General features: G+C 44.7%; 1 protein-coding gene across 2 annotated transcripts in view; it reads left to right on the forward strand.

Moving 5' to 3' along the window:
• The first annotated feature begins 5,578 nt into the window (after positions 1 to 5,578).
• LOC144145165 (uncharacterized) overlaps positions 5,579 to 20,901 on the forward strand; it is a 29,856-nt gene continuing 14,533 nt past the window's right edge. Inside the window, exons 1-3 of one of the 2 annotated variants that reach the window (XM_077676672.1) lie at positions 5,579 to 5,922; positions 7,533 to 7,633; positions 19,676 to 19,738. In XM_077676672.1, coding sequence (XP_077532798.1) covers positions 5,805 to 5,922; positions 7,533 to 7,633; positions 19,676 to 19,738 — 282 coding nt within the window. In that variant the 5' untranslated portion in view covers positions 5,579 to 5,804. The remainder of the gene's footprint in view (positions 5,923 to 7,532; positions 7,634 to 19,675; positions 19,739 to 20,901) is intronic. The other variant, XM_077676671.1, reaches the window with a different exon arrangement.

Below are 20,901 nucleotides of genomic sequence, written 5' to 3' on the forward strand. Positions count from 1 at the left end.
GTGGATAATTCTCGAATTTCTGCAGATCTTTCTGTTGCGAAGCCACGCTTACATATTTCAATCTAGCAGCTTTACCACAGTGATGGTGTTCTATTCTTAACCGATGTGTAGCTATTTTCCTTTTTTGCAGACCGTTTACAAATTGAGCTCCTAGGAGCCGAATGTAAAGTGCGGGCTTTAACTGTTAAAAAATGTCAATGTTCGTATAAATCCCTTCCAGTCCATCTTGTGCAGAGACTTTATCAGGGGTAATATTTATGTACACGTGGTTGCTATATGATAATATTGGCATTTTGGCGCGCAGCATTTTTTATATCCCCCTAGCACGAGCAAAAGTTCTAAATTAGAGTGCATATAATTAATAAAGTAACTACTAAACGGCTTTAATGCCAGGTGAGCCTACCAGGGGACACCAAAAATTATCTATACAGGGAATTAAAGACGTTTAAGGTGGGCCTTACTTTTCACATAAGTTGGCTCCGTGTTTCAGGGCCCACAACGTGGTAGATTTTGCTTATGCGATTTATGCTCCTTCATTTTTACCACCGAATTCTTGGACGATAAATGTTCTTTATCCAATTTTTAGCCACAAGACACGCGTTTAGCAAGGACCTTATGCTGAAAAAAAAAGCATTAAAGGAAGTTCGTCATATTTTCTCGCTCGACTGTTCACGATTATCTGAGGAATCACTTTGAAAGGAAAATTAGGGGGCAAACACAAAAAAATTACCTCGAAGGCCGCATCTCTCAATTACAAATACCGCATTGTCGCCAAAATTTTGAAAGTGCATCAACTGTATTAATTACTATTCGGTTTTGTTTTATAGCCCCCTTCTGGAGACTGAAATGCAACATCAACATAGCTCTTCAGAAAAAGTGCCATGGAGAACGGTCCGCAAGTAAAGTGATTAGTAAGGAATAAAATATCCTTTTCCAAATAATGTGGCGGCAGATAGCCTGATGAAATAACCTTTGGTTAGTAGGGAATGTGACATCAGGCTCGCCAGGGGTGGAATTATGATATCAATGACGCGTAAAACCATAAAATTACACAAAACTGGAAGGCCTACGCGCATTTTGAAAAGAGGCACATCACTTTAAAATTATAGGTAAGAACAAATTCTTGACGCCTTATTCCGAAAAAGTAGATATAACTTCAACATTCCGAAAAAGTAAATATAACTTCAACATATTTCATTGGCAGTGAGATTTTTCTCTAGTGCTCTCTTTCTCCTGCCGTCAGCATCGGAACCCGCGAAGTTGTCGTCTGCTACACTCCGCTTGTGCACGGAAGCAGTTCCTGTGCTAACATTTACTTGCTTTGATGATTGAGAACATTGAAGGTGTTTCTCCTTACTTTTTATTTAAATTTACCATTCCTTATGGGTAAAAACTGCCCAAGTGTGTTCGTGTGATAACCAAGAACATAAGTCCAGAGCCCAATATGTTCTGTTGAAAATTCTGCACAGGGCATTTCTTTATTGTCTTAGCGGTAGCGGTTTCGTGGTTCCTAGTGCGTACGCAAGATTATTGAAAACACTATTAAAAAGTGGTGGTGCTTTACCCCCTTTACATTTTGCGTTTCTCACGCCTCTAAATACAGTCGAGCTATAACCTGCCACAAATATTCTGCAGCGCATCTGCCTAACTCGCCCTTGATAGCTTATTTGCAAGGTCCAATCCTAACAGCTCCACAATAAGCGTTCTAACTATGTAAGCCTCTACTACAGTGATTTTGAACAGCTACTGAGAGAACTCTACAGCTTCTTAATGGGTGCATAGATGTGGAAACACAATTTATTCCCGCATATGCATTTAGTGGTCCACCGTATTCATAAAACTCAAGAGAAAGAAATAAAAGGCTCCCGTTTCTTTTGGCATTGCTTTCACCAGATTGTTGCCTTTATGGGGCAACTGCGGTCATCCTTGGCACAGTTCATTGGGTAGGTCGGTCCCCTGCGAGAAAAAGTGAGCGGAAGGAGATGTTGGTTGGAAAGAAATAAACAGACTTGAGAGAACGATTTGTTTGAGGCTAGCGAAGAAACCGGAGACAAACAAGGATGAATTTTCAGGAAGTGACAGCCAGCGAGAGCGAAGTCAGCTTTTGACAAGATTCTTCAAAGCTAATGGAGGCGAGGGCGTCCAGAAGGTTTGAAAATTGACATGCCGAAGCTACTAAAATGAGGTATTGACAACACCGTATAAGAGCTAATCGCGGGGATAGTTCTAAAAGACCACATTTAACACCGGTGTAATGAATGGGCAATATAGGTAAACACAAGAGGTCAAAAAGCTCCTAAAGGAATTTTAGTGCACTTCCCCGGGCCAGCTAGGATTCTGAGGTCTTGCGGCGAACGCGAGGCGGAGCTTTCACATCACGCTTATTCCATTCAAATGCATCCAGAACATCATGCATGCCCAAGAAAAGTTATGGCCAAAGCCCTTGAGAAAATGCATGGCCACGGTGAGGATGGCAAAGTGGTTCACACGGAAGCAGAAAGCTGCAAATAAAGGGAAGAAACGTTTGCGGTGGTGACAGAGATACAAATGTGTTTCCAGAGGAACCACCCCAAAACCACCACCCGAGAAGCAAAACAGGTGGCCGCAGCACTAGCTATTACCGAGGCAAATAAGGCCTTCTTTCCATACGATTTCCCGTGGAATCACTGACTTCTGCATGGTAGCACTTCGTGAGCCTAACCCACACAATTGGGCCTATTATGCTAGTGCGGGCTCAGGAACATTCCTCGCGAATTCGGCCACGCGATAACCCGCGCACTCCCAAGCAGGCCACGGAAGGATAATGTGACCCCACCCCAATTGTGTCGTACCGTAACACTACCCAACAGAACGGACTAGATCGCAGAATCTATCTACGCCCACAACTTAGAGTAAATAAACCATGTTTCATACTTTGCTTAAATATAAGACCAACAGTTTCCCTCATGGTGTCCGAATTCATATGCTGCTCCCTGATCAGCATTCGCCTAAATGCAAGTTGTGTGAACATTCAGGGCAAGTTCTGTGAACATTCTGAGAACATACGACATATTTAAGGAGTGCGACCAATACACACGCTTACTACAGCCTTTCTCTAAATCAAACATGTAATAGTGGGATACCTCGCCGTTCAATGAACACTTCGCCTACCAGGTCAAGCTGACGAGAGGGCAGAACGTGCAAAACCGGCACTTCGACTTCTGGACAAAAAAGCCACACCCACGCAAAGAAATTCTCAAAACAAGTCTGGCTCTCTCTCTCTCTCTCTCCCTCTCTCTCTCTGTGTTGCTAGGCATCTGAGCACTTAGGCCCCTGAGCACCGTGGCGGTATGCGGAGTGTATTGTCGGTTCTATCCTCTCTTCCCTTCCTCAGATATATTTCTGTGAAGCCTAAACGTACCTACTAAATAAGTATGTGACAGTAAGGACCTTTTCTTGCCACTATTAGTACTATTACTTTCATGTTACTATTTCCGTTCGCGGCTTCGGAGCAGCTCGCATAGAAACTACTGCCAAACATTTGCCCTAACGTTATATTCTGGATACGTAAACTTTGTCCCCATACAAGCTTCTGCCTCTGCAATTTGCGTGTGGTAAACGTGTAATAGGTATACATATACGGCGAACATAACGTTTTGCCGTATTTCATATACATTCCGGCATTAAAGGTTGGTGGATTTTTTTACCGTACTTTCACAGAAACGCTTAAACAACGTACATTCGCCATTACATTGAAGAGGATAACACCAGGGAGTGCCAATTATGGTTGCAGACGACAACGAAGAGAAAACTGGGCTCCTCGCATGAACACACAATGTTGTATTCATAAAGAATTCTACTGGGAATAGGGTAACTTTGCCGCAGTTCCGGCGCACCGCATAATCATTTTTTTAATGCCTGGTACTGCTGAAGTTACGGCGCTGTGATTGTAACCGGACGTATAGAAAGCATGGGGGAACGCCAAGTCACTTTTGTCTTTCAAAAAACATTGTCCACCACCCTGCAACTGAGAAAAGTTTTTGTATCAACAAGCGCATTATATGCCGTAGTATATGTTTCGCATCACCAGAGTCCTTCAATAATGAAGCATTAAGAGGTTCTGGCATCAACAAAGCCTGAATGTTTGAGCCACAAACTTTTGCTAAGAGCCCATGAACTTCGTAATCAGGATCAGAAACAGTAGAGGGAATCATCTGACCAGGGCGCAAATTTGTTTGCCTTGATGATGGGACAAGGAAACTTTCTTCGCAGTATTTCAGCTGGGTACACTTGTAAAGAATAAAAAAAAGACTCAGCCCAGTGAGGAAATTTCAAGGCGCATCCGAATAAGGCGAACGCTGTGTTGACACAAACGGAAATTTTAATTGACGCGGCTCGTAGTAGGGGCATGATGGGGTGACCAGTTGAACGATGGGCATGCGTGGACGGTTCGACGCGCACAAACTCGTTTTCGCTCTACCAAATAGTTCGTAAGCACTACCTGTCACGAAGCATTTCTTGTTTTGGCATATTTCTACTTGACAACCTTCTTCATTGATTAACTCTGTAACAGGGATGGAAGAATTAAACCCCACATTCTATGGGCGTTTTGACCATTAAAATGCCTCTGTCGGCACTGAAAAATGAAGATTCCCACGAAAGGACTATGATCTCACGCTTACATTTAGTAGCGCCCCCTTTGTTGCCTTCCTACCAACATTATTTCCCTCACAGCGCTTCATGCTTCTTGATAATAAAACATATTCACTCATTATTGAATTTAATGAAAGACCGCCCAGTTCCGTTATATAGAAGAAATATTATACATGTATTCCAGAGTGAAGGTTGGTACATATGTTACAAACACCGGAAGGAGTTCCGCTGAAGCTGTTTTGCATTCCGGTTGGCCGTTATACTCCCATGCTCTTACAAAAACTGAATGAAAAGCAGTTTTAAAACATGCTCTTTTCACTAAATTCGTTGCAGGACAAATTCGGTGCAGCAGGAACAAGGATTACACACGACAGATTTCTTTGGTTTCTTTATCCAGACGCGATTAGTGACGCCGATCGGTGGGGCGAGATGTACAGATATAAATTAACTTTTGGTGTGTCTGACACCCATTGGATGAGGTGCTATAATTTTTTAACCAGGATAATGAAGGGTGTTTTGAAATTCCGTCGCCTCGGTTAAGGTTAAATGCATGCCAAAAAACGCGGCATAGAAGAACCTTAAAAAATTGGCACCGACACTGTTAGCACTACGGCTATCTTTGCAATGTTTGCATGAACGCCAAGTTACTTGCGGTTAGACCCTAGTTTAGGCGTACATACCAACCACTCCTTAACCAAAGTACTCAAGGAATGACAGAAGTAGACACATGTTTTTGTATTAGGGTAGCCAATATTGAAGTCGAGCTTGCAGACCACATGTGCGAGTTTCTCATTATTCCTTAATAGGAAAACTCTTCCGTGATGTTGCAGCCAATTTTGATCCCAGACAATACATGGCTGTGGCTTTAGGGGTGCCTGGAAACGTCCCGGCCTTTGGCTGAATTGTCCTCAAACCCAAACTCGTGTTCACAGCTTGGATAAAAAAATTCCGCTGCCTGTTTAAACATATGAACACTACCGCTCCCACCTCATCTATCTTATCTGCCCTCGCGCTTACACATAAACAGAGAAAGATCATTTGTCGCGACACGCGCATGATCGGCGACATTAAAATCAAACTGCAGTGAAGACGAAAGAAGTGAGCGCGATCTCTATTTAAAGCGAAAGCACATTACTCAGGCTTTGGATTTTTACAGTAAAGCGGGGCGGAAGATGGCGCCTAGAAGAAGTTCTTCTGCATTGAAACGACTCCCCACCCTCTACTTCACCGTCATATCGGTAGTACTGGGTGAAACGTTTCAGCCAATGCGTTGGTGCGGCCCACCACTTAGTAAGTAAGCGGGATAGGGTACTTTATACTAATGAGTACTCTAATATTGAACATAACCAACAGAAATTCGTCGATCACTTTCTGCAAAATCATTTTATTTTTTGAGTAATCGCTGTCGAATTCCCCCCGTTCATGCCTCCGTAATCATGAGCAGTAGCAACGCAAAATGCAGTAGTGAACGTGTGGAATTTGCAGTTTGTAATTTAGCTTGTTAAAGTTCCAGTGGATTTGCATCTGTTTTGTGTAATCCTCGTTCGTACCTGAATTTCATTCGCCAATTTTTGCCCAGGTACTTCCGCTTTCGATCCAAGGATTTAAATTCAGAAAAACTTCTAATCTAATATTTCCGTAAACATACAAATACACAACAAACGATGTTTAGGGGCATATATTTGTATATTTGATTCTAATTAATGCAGAGCTATCGCTAGATTGCATTTTGACAACATTATTTCACACATGTTCGTAGACATGATAGAAAGTTGATTTTCATACGTGACTTTCATACGTTTCACACAGATGAGAATGATCCAAAAAATTCCCCGCATTTCCCCGAGGGGAAGAATGTGAAAGTGCGAATGCACGAGTTGAATTTGCGCGGTTCGGTAATGTTCGCGAAAGAGAGATCACACACACACACACACAACTACAAAGAAAGAAAGATGCATTTATTCACAGACACCTATTTGTGTTGTCGTTGTACTTGATTGCTAGAGCGGATCTCAGCTTTGAAATTTCGTGTCAGTACTCCTTTAAGCGGGTGCATTAGCCCTTCTCACGCCCGATTCCTGGCCAATCCCCCACGTGGGTATGTGCCATGTCAGCGGCCAGGCAGCGCGCGCCCATCTCCCCCCGTTGCCAAGGAAGACGAGGAGATTCCTGGCCAATCCCCCACGTGGGTATGTGATGCGGACATCGCCGGTGGACGCAGGTTCAGGGTCGCTTAAGAAGTGCATTGCACTTAAAATATTGGCTTGCCTGCTCTTGGGGATCAAATTGAGGCGTCATGTCTGGGCGAAATTCACACTCACGACCACAAGCCCTTTTTAACGTAAACGGGAGGAGGTTTCTTCGTCGGCAATAGCGCTTACCCGTATTATGCAAAGCAGTTTCGATACCATGGTAGAATTGTATTTTTAGCCAAATCATATTTTGTAAACCGTCACACATATACGAATTTGGTTATTAGTGTTGTAAAATGAGCCCCGTTTATTTGATTAAATATACAGTTCCTGTTGCTGCTAATTTTAACACGATAGTGTTTCATTCACGGTACACAATGATTTTGCTGACGTTATATCCGCGCAAAAATATTGCCCTGCGGAAAAATATTGCCTGCAGAAAAATATTCCCTGCGCAACAATATTACCCTTTGTGTTCCCGGTTGTCACGGGTCTTGTCACAAACTCTCAAAAATGCTTTACAGGCGAAAACTTGAAGGACGTCCTGATAGCTCCTACCTAATGAGAAAACCACATTGAGGGAAACAGATTAAAATAACCATCAGCGTAACCAAACATTTTGCCTATTCTCCATGGCTCACGTGTAGAAGCATATAAACTGACCGACGTTCTGTGCACTGTAACTACTAAAGCGCATTCTTATTTCAGATCCCAGAGAAGCGGCAAAAGCAGCAAGAACTGCCACTTTTTACTTCATGGAATGCAGAAAACATACCATGGCCCTGAACGTGAAAACTTCAATGATAAAGGTAAAGTTTGACAAAAATACCTCTTTGCACTTCGTACAGGCCGTTAACCACCGAAGCTCTTACTGGTGGCTTCAACTGCACCAACTCAGCCCCTTTCCAATTTGGTCGCTTTAGCTGAAATTCATGCAGTAGCTCGTTGCACGCGCACACTGCAGCCAGGGAGACTTTCTCGTGCCCTGCGTTTGTGAGTATGAACGGCCATTTATCCAGAGGTATAAAGGACGTGAAAGTGGCTAAGGGAGCGGGGAGGATTCACAAGTAACGAGCAAGAAACTGCGGATCAGCTTACGTTTAGAGGCGATATTTTATTATGAAAGCAGAAAAAAATTATTCTTCAAATGACTCGCGGGTTTAACAGGAAGAATAGCTGAGAAAACATGCATCTCATTTTAATTTGAAAGATAACTGGTAAAGACGTTCCTAGGATAAGACTTGAGCATAGAAGTGCCCTCTCCTGTATACAAGTTTTATCATAAGGTACCAGTCGACATAGTTTAAGCAACAGCATATATTTGTCATAATTAATCAGACAGACTAAAATAAAGAGTAACTAACGAGCACGCCACAAACTAGACACATATAGAATAAATATTAACAGCAATGGCTTAGTTTCGTTTTTTACACCGCTTTCAGTTGACACTCTGTGTATCAAAATAAGAATTCTTTTGTTTCACCTGCCATATGAAATGCCATATGAAATGACAAAAAATGCACGGCCCCGCAGCGTTCTGCAGCCTATAAGCGCAACACGGGCTTGTACCCCTCTGGGCTCTACAGCACGTGCTTCTGAACACGGCTCAATCATGTACGAAGTTGTCTGTACTGTATATTCGTTGCTTACGAGACTGCCAATATTTGGGAGGTTCGTACTAAGGATCCAATATCTCACTTGGCGTACGGTCATGGGACCACGCTTACACAGCTGCGGTGCAGTAGTTGACTTTAATGATTCTAGACAGCGGTAGCCGTACTGCTTTGCATTCAAAGAACTCAATTTGACCTAATGCTTGGAGGAATTTTCCAACTACCATAGACCACAAAACACATGTTAACTTGCAATGCATTCAATTGGTTATGCGAGAAGTGTACCGATTCTTTTATCATAGTGCTGTACAAAGGCAAAAATATTCTGAGGCACAGAGAAGGCTGCAACATTCGTAAACTGCGGGTGACAGGGTGCCTTATTGCCAATACCACTGCTATGGACGCAGAAGATCGAGATTAGGTCTCCCAGCTTTTAGTGAAAGTCTACGACGTGTCTTCTTAAGGGACTCAAATGAAGAAGGCACAGAGTTCTGAGAGATAGGCAGCTAGGCAAATACCTATGAACCAAACGTGTACCTTGCGGCTGGTCCGCACACCCGCTTAGCAAGAATCTTAACCAAATGAATACTTAGGGCCATCGTAAGGATGAGTAAGAGGAAAGACCGGCCGCCGAACGACGAACGCCTCAACATTGTTTAGAGGCAGCGATCGCCCGATTTGACCAAGTCGCACACTTTTTTATGGCTTCCTGGGCGCGTGAAGCTAGTACAAATGATCACTACTAACCCAAATTCTCTCAAGTTTTGCTGACAAAGCGGCGGTTGTATTTTGTTGTCGTTATTATAGTAGCCTTCCTTCTTTATTTGTTACTATTAAACGATTTATATTCCCGAAAATTTAAATGCAATAAGGGGCGCGACGGAAGCTAGGAGCAGTGAGTGTACACGAAGTGAGGTAAACGCCGCTTTAATAGGGTGAGTTTATCTTCAGGTCACGCATTTTAAAGCGTAAATTTTTCTCGTGATGTTTTTTAAGAGCAAAGCTGTTTAGGCCGAGCTTTGTCCGTCCGTTGCACCGCAAATCCTTCAAGCCTCAAGAAAAAATGTGGTTAGGGAGTTTTCGGGAATCGAACCAAGGACCTTAACCCCGTGAAACTGGCAACCTAACCACTGGGACAACCCCAAAAAGCTGATTGGTACGGGGTCAGCTGCGGGGGTCAACAATAACATGTGCAGCCGATTGCAAAGAAAAAACGCTTCCCGTGGTCTGAATCGAACCTGCGTCCCTCGGTTATAAAACCGGAGTCTATCTGATTGAGCAATCGTCGCATTCCGGGCGATCAGCATTTAATCTGGGTCCGCAGCGCGGGTATTGGCTTTGGACTTGGCCGCGGGTTATAGCTCCTCCTAACGCGGTCCACTTTGGGGGAGATGTGAAAGGTTGCGGAGAAAACGATCCCGGCTGGCCAGTCATAGAGAACTTTCAGCGGCTAGTTCGGAAATAAATCTGAGGTGCAACCGCCGTGCCTCCAAATAAGGGACAGGAGGCGCCAGCTCTGTGTTTCTGCAGCCTCACACAATTAGTGCAAGCTGCGCGAATTTTTTCTTAACTGTACCGCTAGGCACAATCCTGCTTACGAAGAACCGCCAACGTAAGTACTGCAAACCCTCAACTACAACCTAAAGGTTACGCCAAGCAAACTTGCAAACCACTTGAACTCCCAGCACAATGGACGCCTGCAATATTCACCCGAGCACTGTAGCGTAAGACACCTCTATCATAGAATTTTTTTTCGTGCCACCGCTGCGCAGAAAGTTACAATAAAAATCAGAAAACTGCTTGGCTTCAGGCACACAGTTTACTCTGGTTGTCTGGGTCTCCGAAGAAACCGTGACTCACTCAACGGGGAGAATCAAATTGCAATGTTTCCTGTGTCGCCGAAGATTTCTTTCGTTCTCTCCCAAAAAACAAACTTCTCGTAATGTTAGATGTCATCCGTAATTTTTAACTCCCCCTTTACGGTCTGTATAATGGTATTCGAGTTCTTAAGAAACCCTACACTTTTATACTAGTTAGCCAGCGTAAATAAAAGCACCCCATCATGCGGGCTTCAAGAAACAGTTTTACGATAGTGGCAAAGAATTTGGTTGCTCGCTGGGAATAAATAGGATATTGCACGGCCTCCGCCATGAACACATGGAAATAGAGGCGTTTCGCCAAAAAATATCAAGGCATGCCAGGATAGTTCACGAATTCTATGTTTGATGTGTGACGTGCCGACGTCGCAGGTTGACGTGAACGAGGCTAAAATTGGGTGATCGACGTGAGCGCGTCACCTTCGAGATTGCGTGAGTTGCTCGGGTTAGAAAAGTGAACGCAGTTCATCGTTTGGTTTTTGTTCGGGTTGCACAGGTATTACCTACACCGCTAAAAGAAAATATGTTTTACAACTGCATCAACCTCTAGAGTTTTATGCAGATTCATGAGGGTGGTCTACCTTAATCAAAGGGGGTACATGAAAACAAACTTTCCAAACAGAGCTCCATGTCCTTGGTCAATCGTTCTTCAAGCTTCTAGACGTTTCTAATTGGCATAGAGGAGGCTCAGGACATCGGCGTGAGGTGAAAATGTAAATATTATTGTTATTCACAATGATTGTTTGACTCCTAAGTTCTCTCCTTGATTGTTAAATAGGTGGTCTATTTCTACTACCTATAAAACGTATAAAAACTGTTATAGAACCGCACAAGGCACCCTATGTAGTTTAGATGACGGTGAGTTGTGTCACCGTGGACACCGAACCTCCAAATATAAGCGGCAAGTAACCCTGGCGGTATGTTGAACAAGATCCAGATGATGGGTATCCTGTCTGTCGAGCAGGCAGGTAGCTTAGGGGCCTGGCTTGGAACCAAGGTAGCTCCACTGGACTATGTACTGCCCGTTTCCTGCTCTTGCTCGGCGCCATAGAAAAAAGTGAATCCCTTGTAAGTAAACCTGATTGGCGCCTGAAAAGGCGCCGCACCAAAGTTCCGCTTCCTCTTCTTCAAACCATACTTACTCTCGCTTTCTTGCCAGTGAATCTCTTGACGCAGCCTGCCCTGTTGCCTTGCAGTCAGTATTTTTGCTCTCAAAGTTTCTAGACAGAATTATTACCAAATCATACAATGCACAAAACAAACAACCTGAAAAGTATTTCTCAAAGTGAAAAACAACAGCAGGGTTCAAGACTCCTCTCCCAAAACCCGCATGTTAGATCTTGACATTAAGGTCACTCCCTACGGCAGCCTTAACAGCTCTCAGGGTGTAATTTCTGAGCCATATCGGATCAACGGGAGGAAGCCGACCTGTTAGAAGGCCTGAAGGATCAGAGTGTTAGGCCTGCTAGAAGAAACACGATGCAAAGAGATAAGCAAATTTGTCAGGTCCTGATATACGATCGCTCCTCTGCCCAATAACACATAAATGCTGGTTTTATCCGCTGCGCCATCCGTCCTTACACCCTGAACCCATGCTACGGCTAGCAGTTCGGGTATGCAATCGACTTTTGCCGTGGCCGACATACGTGCGCAAAGTGTTTGGCTCCTGACTACCCACCAGAAAACTGGGAGGTCACACAATTCACATTGAGCAACCGCCAGGACCCCCACACGGCATACTCTTCGACTTGAAAAATTTTCGTCTTGAAAGTAAGGTATTGAAGACCAAATTAAACGAGAGCTCGTTTAGCTACGCAGTTTTTTCCAACACAATCACCAGCAGTGGATTATGTCCTCTGGAAGATCAAGGCCTCTTGAATTGACTTACAATCACTCCTGTACTGCGCTTCTCCAGTCCATTCTGGGAGGCGATCCATTAAAGCTCTACATATTCGTTCCTCTTTGAGCTTCCAGGGGAAAGGCATTTATAATGTGCACAAGCTAGTTTTTGTGTGTAAGATCCTTAACGCTGAAGTGCCACCCTAAAATCTGTGAAGATTGTACACTGGCGTGTGATATACTCCAGGATGAACGCAGAACCAGAACGTGCTATGTACAGTTGACCAGCTGTAGATTTCCCGCAGTTGATCATTGTGCCGAAGATCGGTCTTACCTCTTCAGCTTTCGTTAAAGCTTTCTGTCTATCTTTCTCTCTCATCAAAGAATCCACATCCACACAGTAGATCATTTGGCTAACACAGTCAATCGGTGTAAACGGGAGTGCAGGTTTTGTATTTTTCTGATAAGTACCGCATTGAAGTACTTTCGAACAGTGAGGATATCCTGGTTACAAGTACAGCCGGGCGCTCCAGTCCTAATTCACTGTTGCGAAAACATCTAAAGCGCATGTAGAGGCGTATCTAATTGGTGGTTGTATAGTTAAAAGTGGTTCTATGGTATGCTTTGTGAGCTTAGTGCTGTGAAATGGCTCTGGCCTGGCCTCAGGAGACATTCTGGGCGCTCGAACCATGAACATTTATTTATGCGAAGTTTCAGTGCACGTATGGGCAACAATGAGGCGAGATAGCGGAGGTGACCTGTTGCAACAATTAACAGAAAGTGCCCTGTGTAAAAGACCTTAAAGGGGCCGTGCAAACAAAACACAAGTTTGCTTCATTCGAAAGATTGCCTCGTGAGAAGCATAGCGACCCCAGTTTTAATGTAAACGTCGCTCAAATAAGCTACATAATTAGGCAAAAGGGAATGGCGATGAGACCCATGTACATAAGCCACAGCTCAATTGAGATAGGGCGACTGGTACGTTTGGGAACACAAAAACTTCTACTCATTCAGCCTGCAATTCTGTATCATGTACCGCCCCTTTCCCAAAACGAAACTTCAGTACTCCGAAATACTCTAAGTAAATACCGCCACTTGTGCCATCATTTTGCCAGCCCTGTTTGTTACATTGGTCCCTCCCTCTACCTGTTTGTACGGCTGATGATAGGCACCTTCTTGGACAAGGTGTCCAAATGCGTACTCAACCACTTTGTTTACGAACGGAATGTTTAGACCGGATTTAAGGCAGCATATTTCTACGAAAACCCGCTGACCAAAAACATCGGTTTTGCTGAAGCTCGTACCAGGATTTAGTAGTCAGAATCCGCGACGCTATCCACAAAGCCAACTCAGAGGCCGAACAGCCAGCCTGTTTTAGCAGTTGATCGAATAAACGGCGGCACTCTTTTAAACGTCCCAGTAGACTGCACTTTGGATAACGGGAAGTGCCCCGCCGGCAATGGCTTGGAAACGGAATGTTTCTCTGGCAGATCCATAGATGCTGTCGGTGAAAAACGAGCTTGCAAGTTCAGTTAGCCGCCTTGTCTTTTCAAGGTGACGGTAGTGGCGACACCGCGGACCCCGAGCCCATGTGGGTGGGACCCACCCACGCCCTCGGCTGTGCGTGGCTTTGCCGTGTCCGGGGAAAAGGGCATCCTGGTGGTTGAGCCAAAGCCAGGGTTGTTTTGGACCTTCGTGGCCCCCTGGCAGAGGCAACACACCACTTCGGCCCCCGCTTCCCGTAGACGGTGCCCCCAGTCTGACCCGACCTGGGGGGAATCAACCAGTCGCCTCTTCCTGTCCTCTTCTCCATTCTTTCTCTTTCCTATGTTGTTTCCTAACCCTGTCCTGTCATCTTTTCTCTTCCTCATTTTCCCGTTTTTTCTCTAGGCGGCGAGGGTTAACCCTGTGCGAGGACATCACCCTAGATTCCCAGTATGGGTTATAGTGGCGAGGTACAGTTAACGCGTGCTTCAAAGCCACGTTCCCTTGTTGGGCTCGGTGGTGGGCGACTGGCCTCGCCACCGAATTGATTCCAGGTTCTACGGCTATTTTCTCAACTCCCGCAAAACATCCTGATCGACCTCCTAAAAGGGGTCGCACCGAAGTACTCCGCACCCAACCACCTCAGGCAGCTTTCAGCAAGTATCTAGTTGCACACTCGACCGATGAAAAACCTATCACCGCCCTGTCAGTCTTCTTAATTGCCAAATGTATTGAAAACATTGTTGGCAAAGACTACAACGCCAAAAAGATGCCCTCTGGAGACCTCCTTGTTGAAGTTATGCGAAAAACTCAAAGCGAGAACCTCCTAAAGCAAGAAAAAATTGCCAACTTGACCGTCACCGTTACGCCACACCACACGCAAAACACTGTCCAAGGTGTTATCTCTGACAAAGAACTCCTCCATGAGACAGATGATGACCTCCTTGAGGGACTGCATGACCAAGGTGTTGTTGGCGTCCGTAGAATTATTATGAGAAGAGATGGAGCAGAGATCAAGACCAGACACATCATCCTAACATTTGCTAGCTCTACCGTGCCCGAGACAGTGAAAGCAGCTCTCCTTAGCTGTCGTGTACGCGCCTACATTCCAAACCCGAGGCGATGCTTTAAATGTCAACACTACGGTCATGGAACTATAGCTTGCCGTGGCAAGCTCACCTGTGGGAAATGTGGCGAAAATGATCACTCTTCTGATGACTGCAAAACCACAATCATGAAATGTGCAAACTGCAGTGGCGCACACGCTGCATACTCACTATCCTGCCCATCTTTCAAGAAAGAAAAAGAGATCATTCAGATCAAAGTAACCCAAAATATCAGTTTCCCTGAAGCACGCCAAAAGCACAAGATGTTTTCGGCTTCATCCTATGCAGACGCCACCCGCCGGGGATTGGGGCGACGTTTGGTTGGTACTGCGACACAATGCAGCTTAGCTGATGTGTCGCTGTCATTAACCCCCTCTGAGCAACCACAAGCTCCTGCCTCTACAACAGAGGCGCTGGTAGTTCCTCCTCCTGCTGGGCTGCCATCCACAGCCGAGCATCCCATCACTACTTCTGCGGAGCCCGTGCAGAACGTGGTGACGGGCGCTGTTGGTACTGGTCTGGCCTCTTCCAGTCCAGCTCCATTGGCCCACACGACACCAGAGGGCACTGGGAACACGAACTCAGGGTGCCCGCACCGCAGATTCCAACCCAAAAGCCTGCGGCCACCTCAGGAACCAATCCACGAAGTGGATGTCGGAAGGACACCATTTCGGTGCCGCCTGAATTGTCAGTCGAGGACATGGACACCTCGGCATCTCAACCTGCCCAGGAGGCGCAAAATGAGCGCCGCAGCACTTTTGGCCGTGGAAAAAAACCACCTCCTCGTATCACAGGCTCTAAGGAACACTCACTGATATGAACCAAAATAGGCAACTTCACAACAACATCTTTATTATCTTTAATCCATAATTGCTGTTGAAAACATAGTTCAATGGAACTGTAGGGGTCTCATAAAAAACTTAGATGATGTATGTGAACTCCTTCATAAACATCAATCCAGTAGTGTTTGCCTCCATGAGACACACCTGAATCCTAAGCAAAGTAACTTGCTTAAACAATACACTGTCTTCAGGAAACATAGAAATGCCTGTGCTCATTCATCTGGCGGGGTTGCCATTGTGACGCGAAAATCCATTTCTTCCCAGTCCATTAGACTACTCACCAGCCTTGAGGCAGTTGCTGTCCGCGTGATCATTTTTGGTCGGCTGATTACAGTATGTTCCTTATAAATTCCCCCGGATCATCAATTCTCTAGCTCAGTATTTGAGTCCTTGGTGGATGAGCTTCCTGGACCATTTATCTTGGTTGGATACCTAAATGCACACAACAAACTCTGGGATTCTGGGAGAACTCACGCTCGTGGCCGCTTGATTGAGCATTTCCTAGTGTAATCTGGTGCGTGTTTGTTCAACAAAAAACAGCCTACATATTATAAAATTACACACAACACGTACTCACACATAGACATGGCAATCGGGTCTGCTGTTCTTTTTCCACTTGTTAAGTGGCAAGTGGAGAAAAACCCACTTGGAAGTGACCATTTCCCTGTATTCCTGAGATGCCTAGACAGAGACCCCTACATTCCCATCTCAACTAAAAGGTTTAAAGAAACCGCTGCGGACTGGGAGAAATTTAAGCAGAAATCTCAACTCACACACACTTCCATAGAACACTTGGGTATTGATGAAGCTTGTAGCTTTATCACAGCACATATCCTTGACGCTGCAGAGAACTTCATTCCTCAGACTTCTGGCAATACAAGTAACCTAAGGCGGCCCTGGTGGAACGAAGAGTGTCGACAAGCACGCCAGGCACAGAACAAGGCGTGGGGCATTCTTCGCAGATACCCAACTGCGGACAACCTTGTAGCGTTCAAGCGCACCAAAGCCATGGGAAGGCGCATTCGCCGTCAGGCCAAAAACAATGGCTGGAGGTCTTTCTTAACTTCAATAAATTCTTTTACCGATACACGAAAGGTTTGGAACAGGATAAGAAAACTTAATGGACAAAGCACACATGGCTTACCCCTTGTAGACACCACTGGTGGCACCCTAGAGGACCAGGCAAACGCGTTGGCACAACACTTTGAACACGTCTCAAGCTCTTCACATTACACAAGCACCTTTATACACTACAAAAAGTCAGCTGATCGGAAGTCCATATGTTACCACAAGCTATCAAACGACTGCTATAACTCTCCATTCTCCCTTCACGAGCTCATGACTGCGTTGGCTGGTTGCAAGTCTTCGGCGCCAGGTGCAGATAACATTACGTACGGCATGATCAAACACCTTCATACAGATACAATCAATATTCTCCTGTTCTTATTTAACAGAATATGGCGTGCTGGGCACTTTCCTAAGGCATGGAAACAGGCTATCGTTGTGCCACTGCTGAAAGAGGGGAAGGATGCATCCTGTGTTTCAAGTTATCGTCCAATTGCCCTGACCAGCTGCTTGTGCAAGCTGTTCGAAAAAATGATCAACAGAAGGTTACTATACTTCCTGGAATACAATGGTATTCTTGACAGCTGCCAGGCAGGTTTTCGGCAGGGCAGATCAACAACAGACCAACTTGTCGCTTTTGAATCCTATGTAAAAAATGCCTTTGTTAACACAGCTTTGTATGTCCATATTTTTTGATCTAGAAAAAGCATATGACACTGCCTGGCGCTATGGCATCCTGCGGGACCTAAAATCTTTTGGTATTTGTGGGAATATGCTTAACACCCTTGAAAGCTATTTGTCTGAACGAACATTCAAAGTGAGGGTCGGGGCTGCAGTATCCGCACTGTATATGCAAGAAAACAGTGTTCCTAAGGGTGGAGTGCTTAGTTGCACACTTTTTATAGCTAAGATGAACACACTTGGAAAAGCTCTGCCCCGTGCCATTTTTTACTCCATGTACGTGGATGATGTTCATATCAGTTTCCGGTCCTGTAACCTGTCTATCTGTGAACGACAGTTACAACTTGCCACAAACAGGCTTGTAAAATGGGCCGACGAAAATGGCTTTAAGCTAAATCCTCAAAAGAGCACATGTGTCTTATTTTCCAAGAGGCGTGGTATTCACCCTGAGCCCACCGTCCAGCTCAGTGGAGTAGCTGTGCCTGTGAAGAAGGAACACAAGTTTTTAGGGATTGTGCTAGATGAAAAGCTGTCATTTATTCCACATATAAAGCTACTCAAAATAAAATGTATAAAGGCAATGAACAGTTTAGTGAAGTCGCGGTTGGACTATGGGAGCGTAGTATACGCGTCAGCTTCGAAAACCGCTTTAAAAATGCTTGACCCTGTTCTGCACCTTGGAATTCGCCTTTCGTCAGGAGCCTTCCGAACGAGTCCTGCACAATGCCTATATGTGGAATGTGACCAGTGGTGCCTGGAAGACCAGCGCTTATACACAGACCTATTGTATGCCATGAAGGCAACATCCATAAAAAATCACCCTTCTTCGTTTTGTCAATGACACCTCTGCCATGCACTCGTTTCTCAGTCGACCCCCTATATCTATGCCTTTATCGTTGAGAGTGAAACTGCAAGCTGAGGAGCTGGGGATTTCTTATAGCGAGACCTACAAAACTTCGATCACAGACCTTGTTGCTCCTTGGGAAATGTCCCCGATTTCTTGTGATTTATCGTTTAGAGCAATTAACAAAAGCACTACACCAAGAGGACTCATCTTGCAGCACTTCCTACACCTACGACACAAATATCCCTACACAACGTTTTACACAGATGCCTCCAAGTCCGCCCATTCTGTGTCATGCGCTGCACATGGCCCAAACTTTGCTATCGCAAAGACAATGCACAAAAATACCAGTATTTTTACAGCTGAGGCACACGGCATTTTGACCACTGTGGAACACATTACAGAAATTAGCATACCCAATTCCATTATTTTTACAGACTCCCTGAGTGTAGTACTGGCTCTCCATTCAGGAAAACCAACGAGAAACTTCATTTTAAACCGTCTTACCAAATGCATAATGTCTGCTTACGCCCTAAACTTGACTGTAGTAGTGTGCTGGGTACCTGGGCACAGCGGAATTTTGGGCAACGAAATTGCTGACCAGAATGCTGCTGTGGCGGCTCTCCGCAGTGTTGTAGATATCCCACGTATTCCCTACCCAGTCATGAAACCACTCGTTCGAAATATGCTTCGGAGGCGCTGGCAGGTACAGTGGGACACACAAATCGAAAACAAACTGCACATTATAAAACCACAAATAGGGAAATACAACACAGAAACGGAGCAGGTTCATAGAAATATCAATATGCAGATTAAGACTAGGTCGTACACACGCTACACACTCATACTTTTTAAACGGAACCCCACCACCATCTTGTGAGAAATGCGGACGAAGACTTACAGTCCTCCACGTATTGATTGAATGCTTGGCATACCATGACGCTAGGAAACGACACTTCCCCGAACTATACACCTACACGATACCCTTACACCCATAACTGTTTTTATCTGATCAACCCCATCAGAAGTGAACGCCTTTTAGCCTACCTCGCTGACATTGGATTTTTAGCACTCCTCTCATACCATGTGTGACATCAGAGCCACCCAATGCAAATAGTGAGGGTGGTTCTGAGCGTTTTCATAGCGTTCCACTGCCATTCCTGTTATGTTATGGCGCTCCCAGCACACACCTAAACATCATCATTGTTACATCTCATCTTCTTCATATTCGCTTTTTAGAGTAAGGGCCCTTTACACCCATATATACACTATTTTTATCAAGTACATCACAATCATCGCCATGGCATTATAACAGCAAATGTGACAAAACAAACATGGTCTTGGCGTTCTTTGGCCTCAGACGCCCTTGCGCCAATAAAATATACATAGTAGTAAGTTCAGTTAGCCTTTCAAATTTTTTTTCTGAAATATGTATAAGCCTCCTCTGGTACTGTGAGGATCATTTTGTTTAAATCTTATATTGTCCGCCCAATCTATAGGAACTGGAAATATTCTGCGTTGCCGCTCGCGTATGCTTCCGTGCTTATGAAGACGTCAAAAACGTAAGTATGCCCCTTTCTGTCGTATTAGGCTTATGCCGATATCGTATTAAAATGTAGTGATCCAGCCAAGCGCCGACAAAGTAAAGCAACGTTTTAACAAAACGTCTACCAATCATGCGCCCCTACTTTTATTGCTGGAGAACGCAGTTCTTCTGCACTTCTTTGTGCCAAAGAAGCAGGTGGGTATACTACTACGCATTCCGAAGCGCTGTACAGTGTTTCATACCCAGAGAGGAGAAATTACCGTCACAGACGTATTGGCCAATGCTTTTCAAGCGCTCACTACACTGCATCATTTCAGTCAGACATAAGGTTGATTTATTTACTAAACAAGATGACGCACAACCGCTGGAGGATCCTCACCAAGCAATATGTGCCCTTATTGTAAAGCCCAGCAGAAGGTTGAACACCAACAGAGTGCCCATACCTGCAGATGTATGCACCACTACTTGGCGTTCACCTTCACTTTATTCTGAGCATGATGCACACGGTTTGAAGAGAAGAAGCGCGAAGAAGATTTGAAACCCCCTTATTACACAACTAAATATAGGAGCCCTGCTTGGATACCAGAATAGAATGCCCAACACATCGTCTATTAATTTCGAACTAGCACGACCACTCGTACAAAACAGCAGAGTGTAAGTACCATTTGGCGGTTTCTGCGTGTGGGCCAATAAAATGTGCAAAATTTTAATTTGCTTAACATGTAATGAATATCCTTGTTAAGCGTTTGTCACTTGTGCTGGAGAGCAGGGCATGCTCCTGGCACAGAACCCATGCGCTCGCTCATTTTGCCTGGCGTCTATGGCACTGCTACATTCATAGATAAAAGCAGGAAGGGTTAGAGTAACCTTTTTTTTTCAGAGAAACTGTTATTGTGCTTTCATGTTGACCTCGCGAAAAACACTAGCGGTAGTCGTCCCTGACCAAAGACGCCGCGTCGGCACATCACCTTTTATTGGAAGGGAGCCAATAAACACATGTCATAAAATTTTTTAAATACGTCTGACCACTATCGATATTGTATCCCTAGGCTGCGCCCCACAGATTTTGCATGACTAGTGCGTATATGCGGAGTACTAAATATTTAAAAATGTCCTTCTGCTGTCAATATATGTACTTTTAAGAGGTTGTTTTTCTATCACAAAACAGCTTTAAATTGC

This window comes from Haemaphysalis longicornis, unplaced genomic scaffold, assembly GCF_048455015.1.
Source record: "Haemaphysalis longicornis isolate Haplotype H1 unplaced genomic scaffold, Haemaphysalis longicornis Haplotype H1 scaffold_7, whole genome shotgun sequence".
NCBI classification, from domain to species: domain Eukaryota; kingdom Metazoa; phylum Arthropoda; class Arachnida; order Ixodida; family Ixodidae; genus Haemaphysalis; species Haemaphysalis longicornis.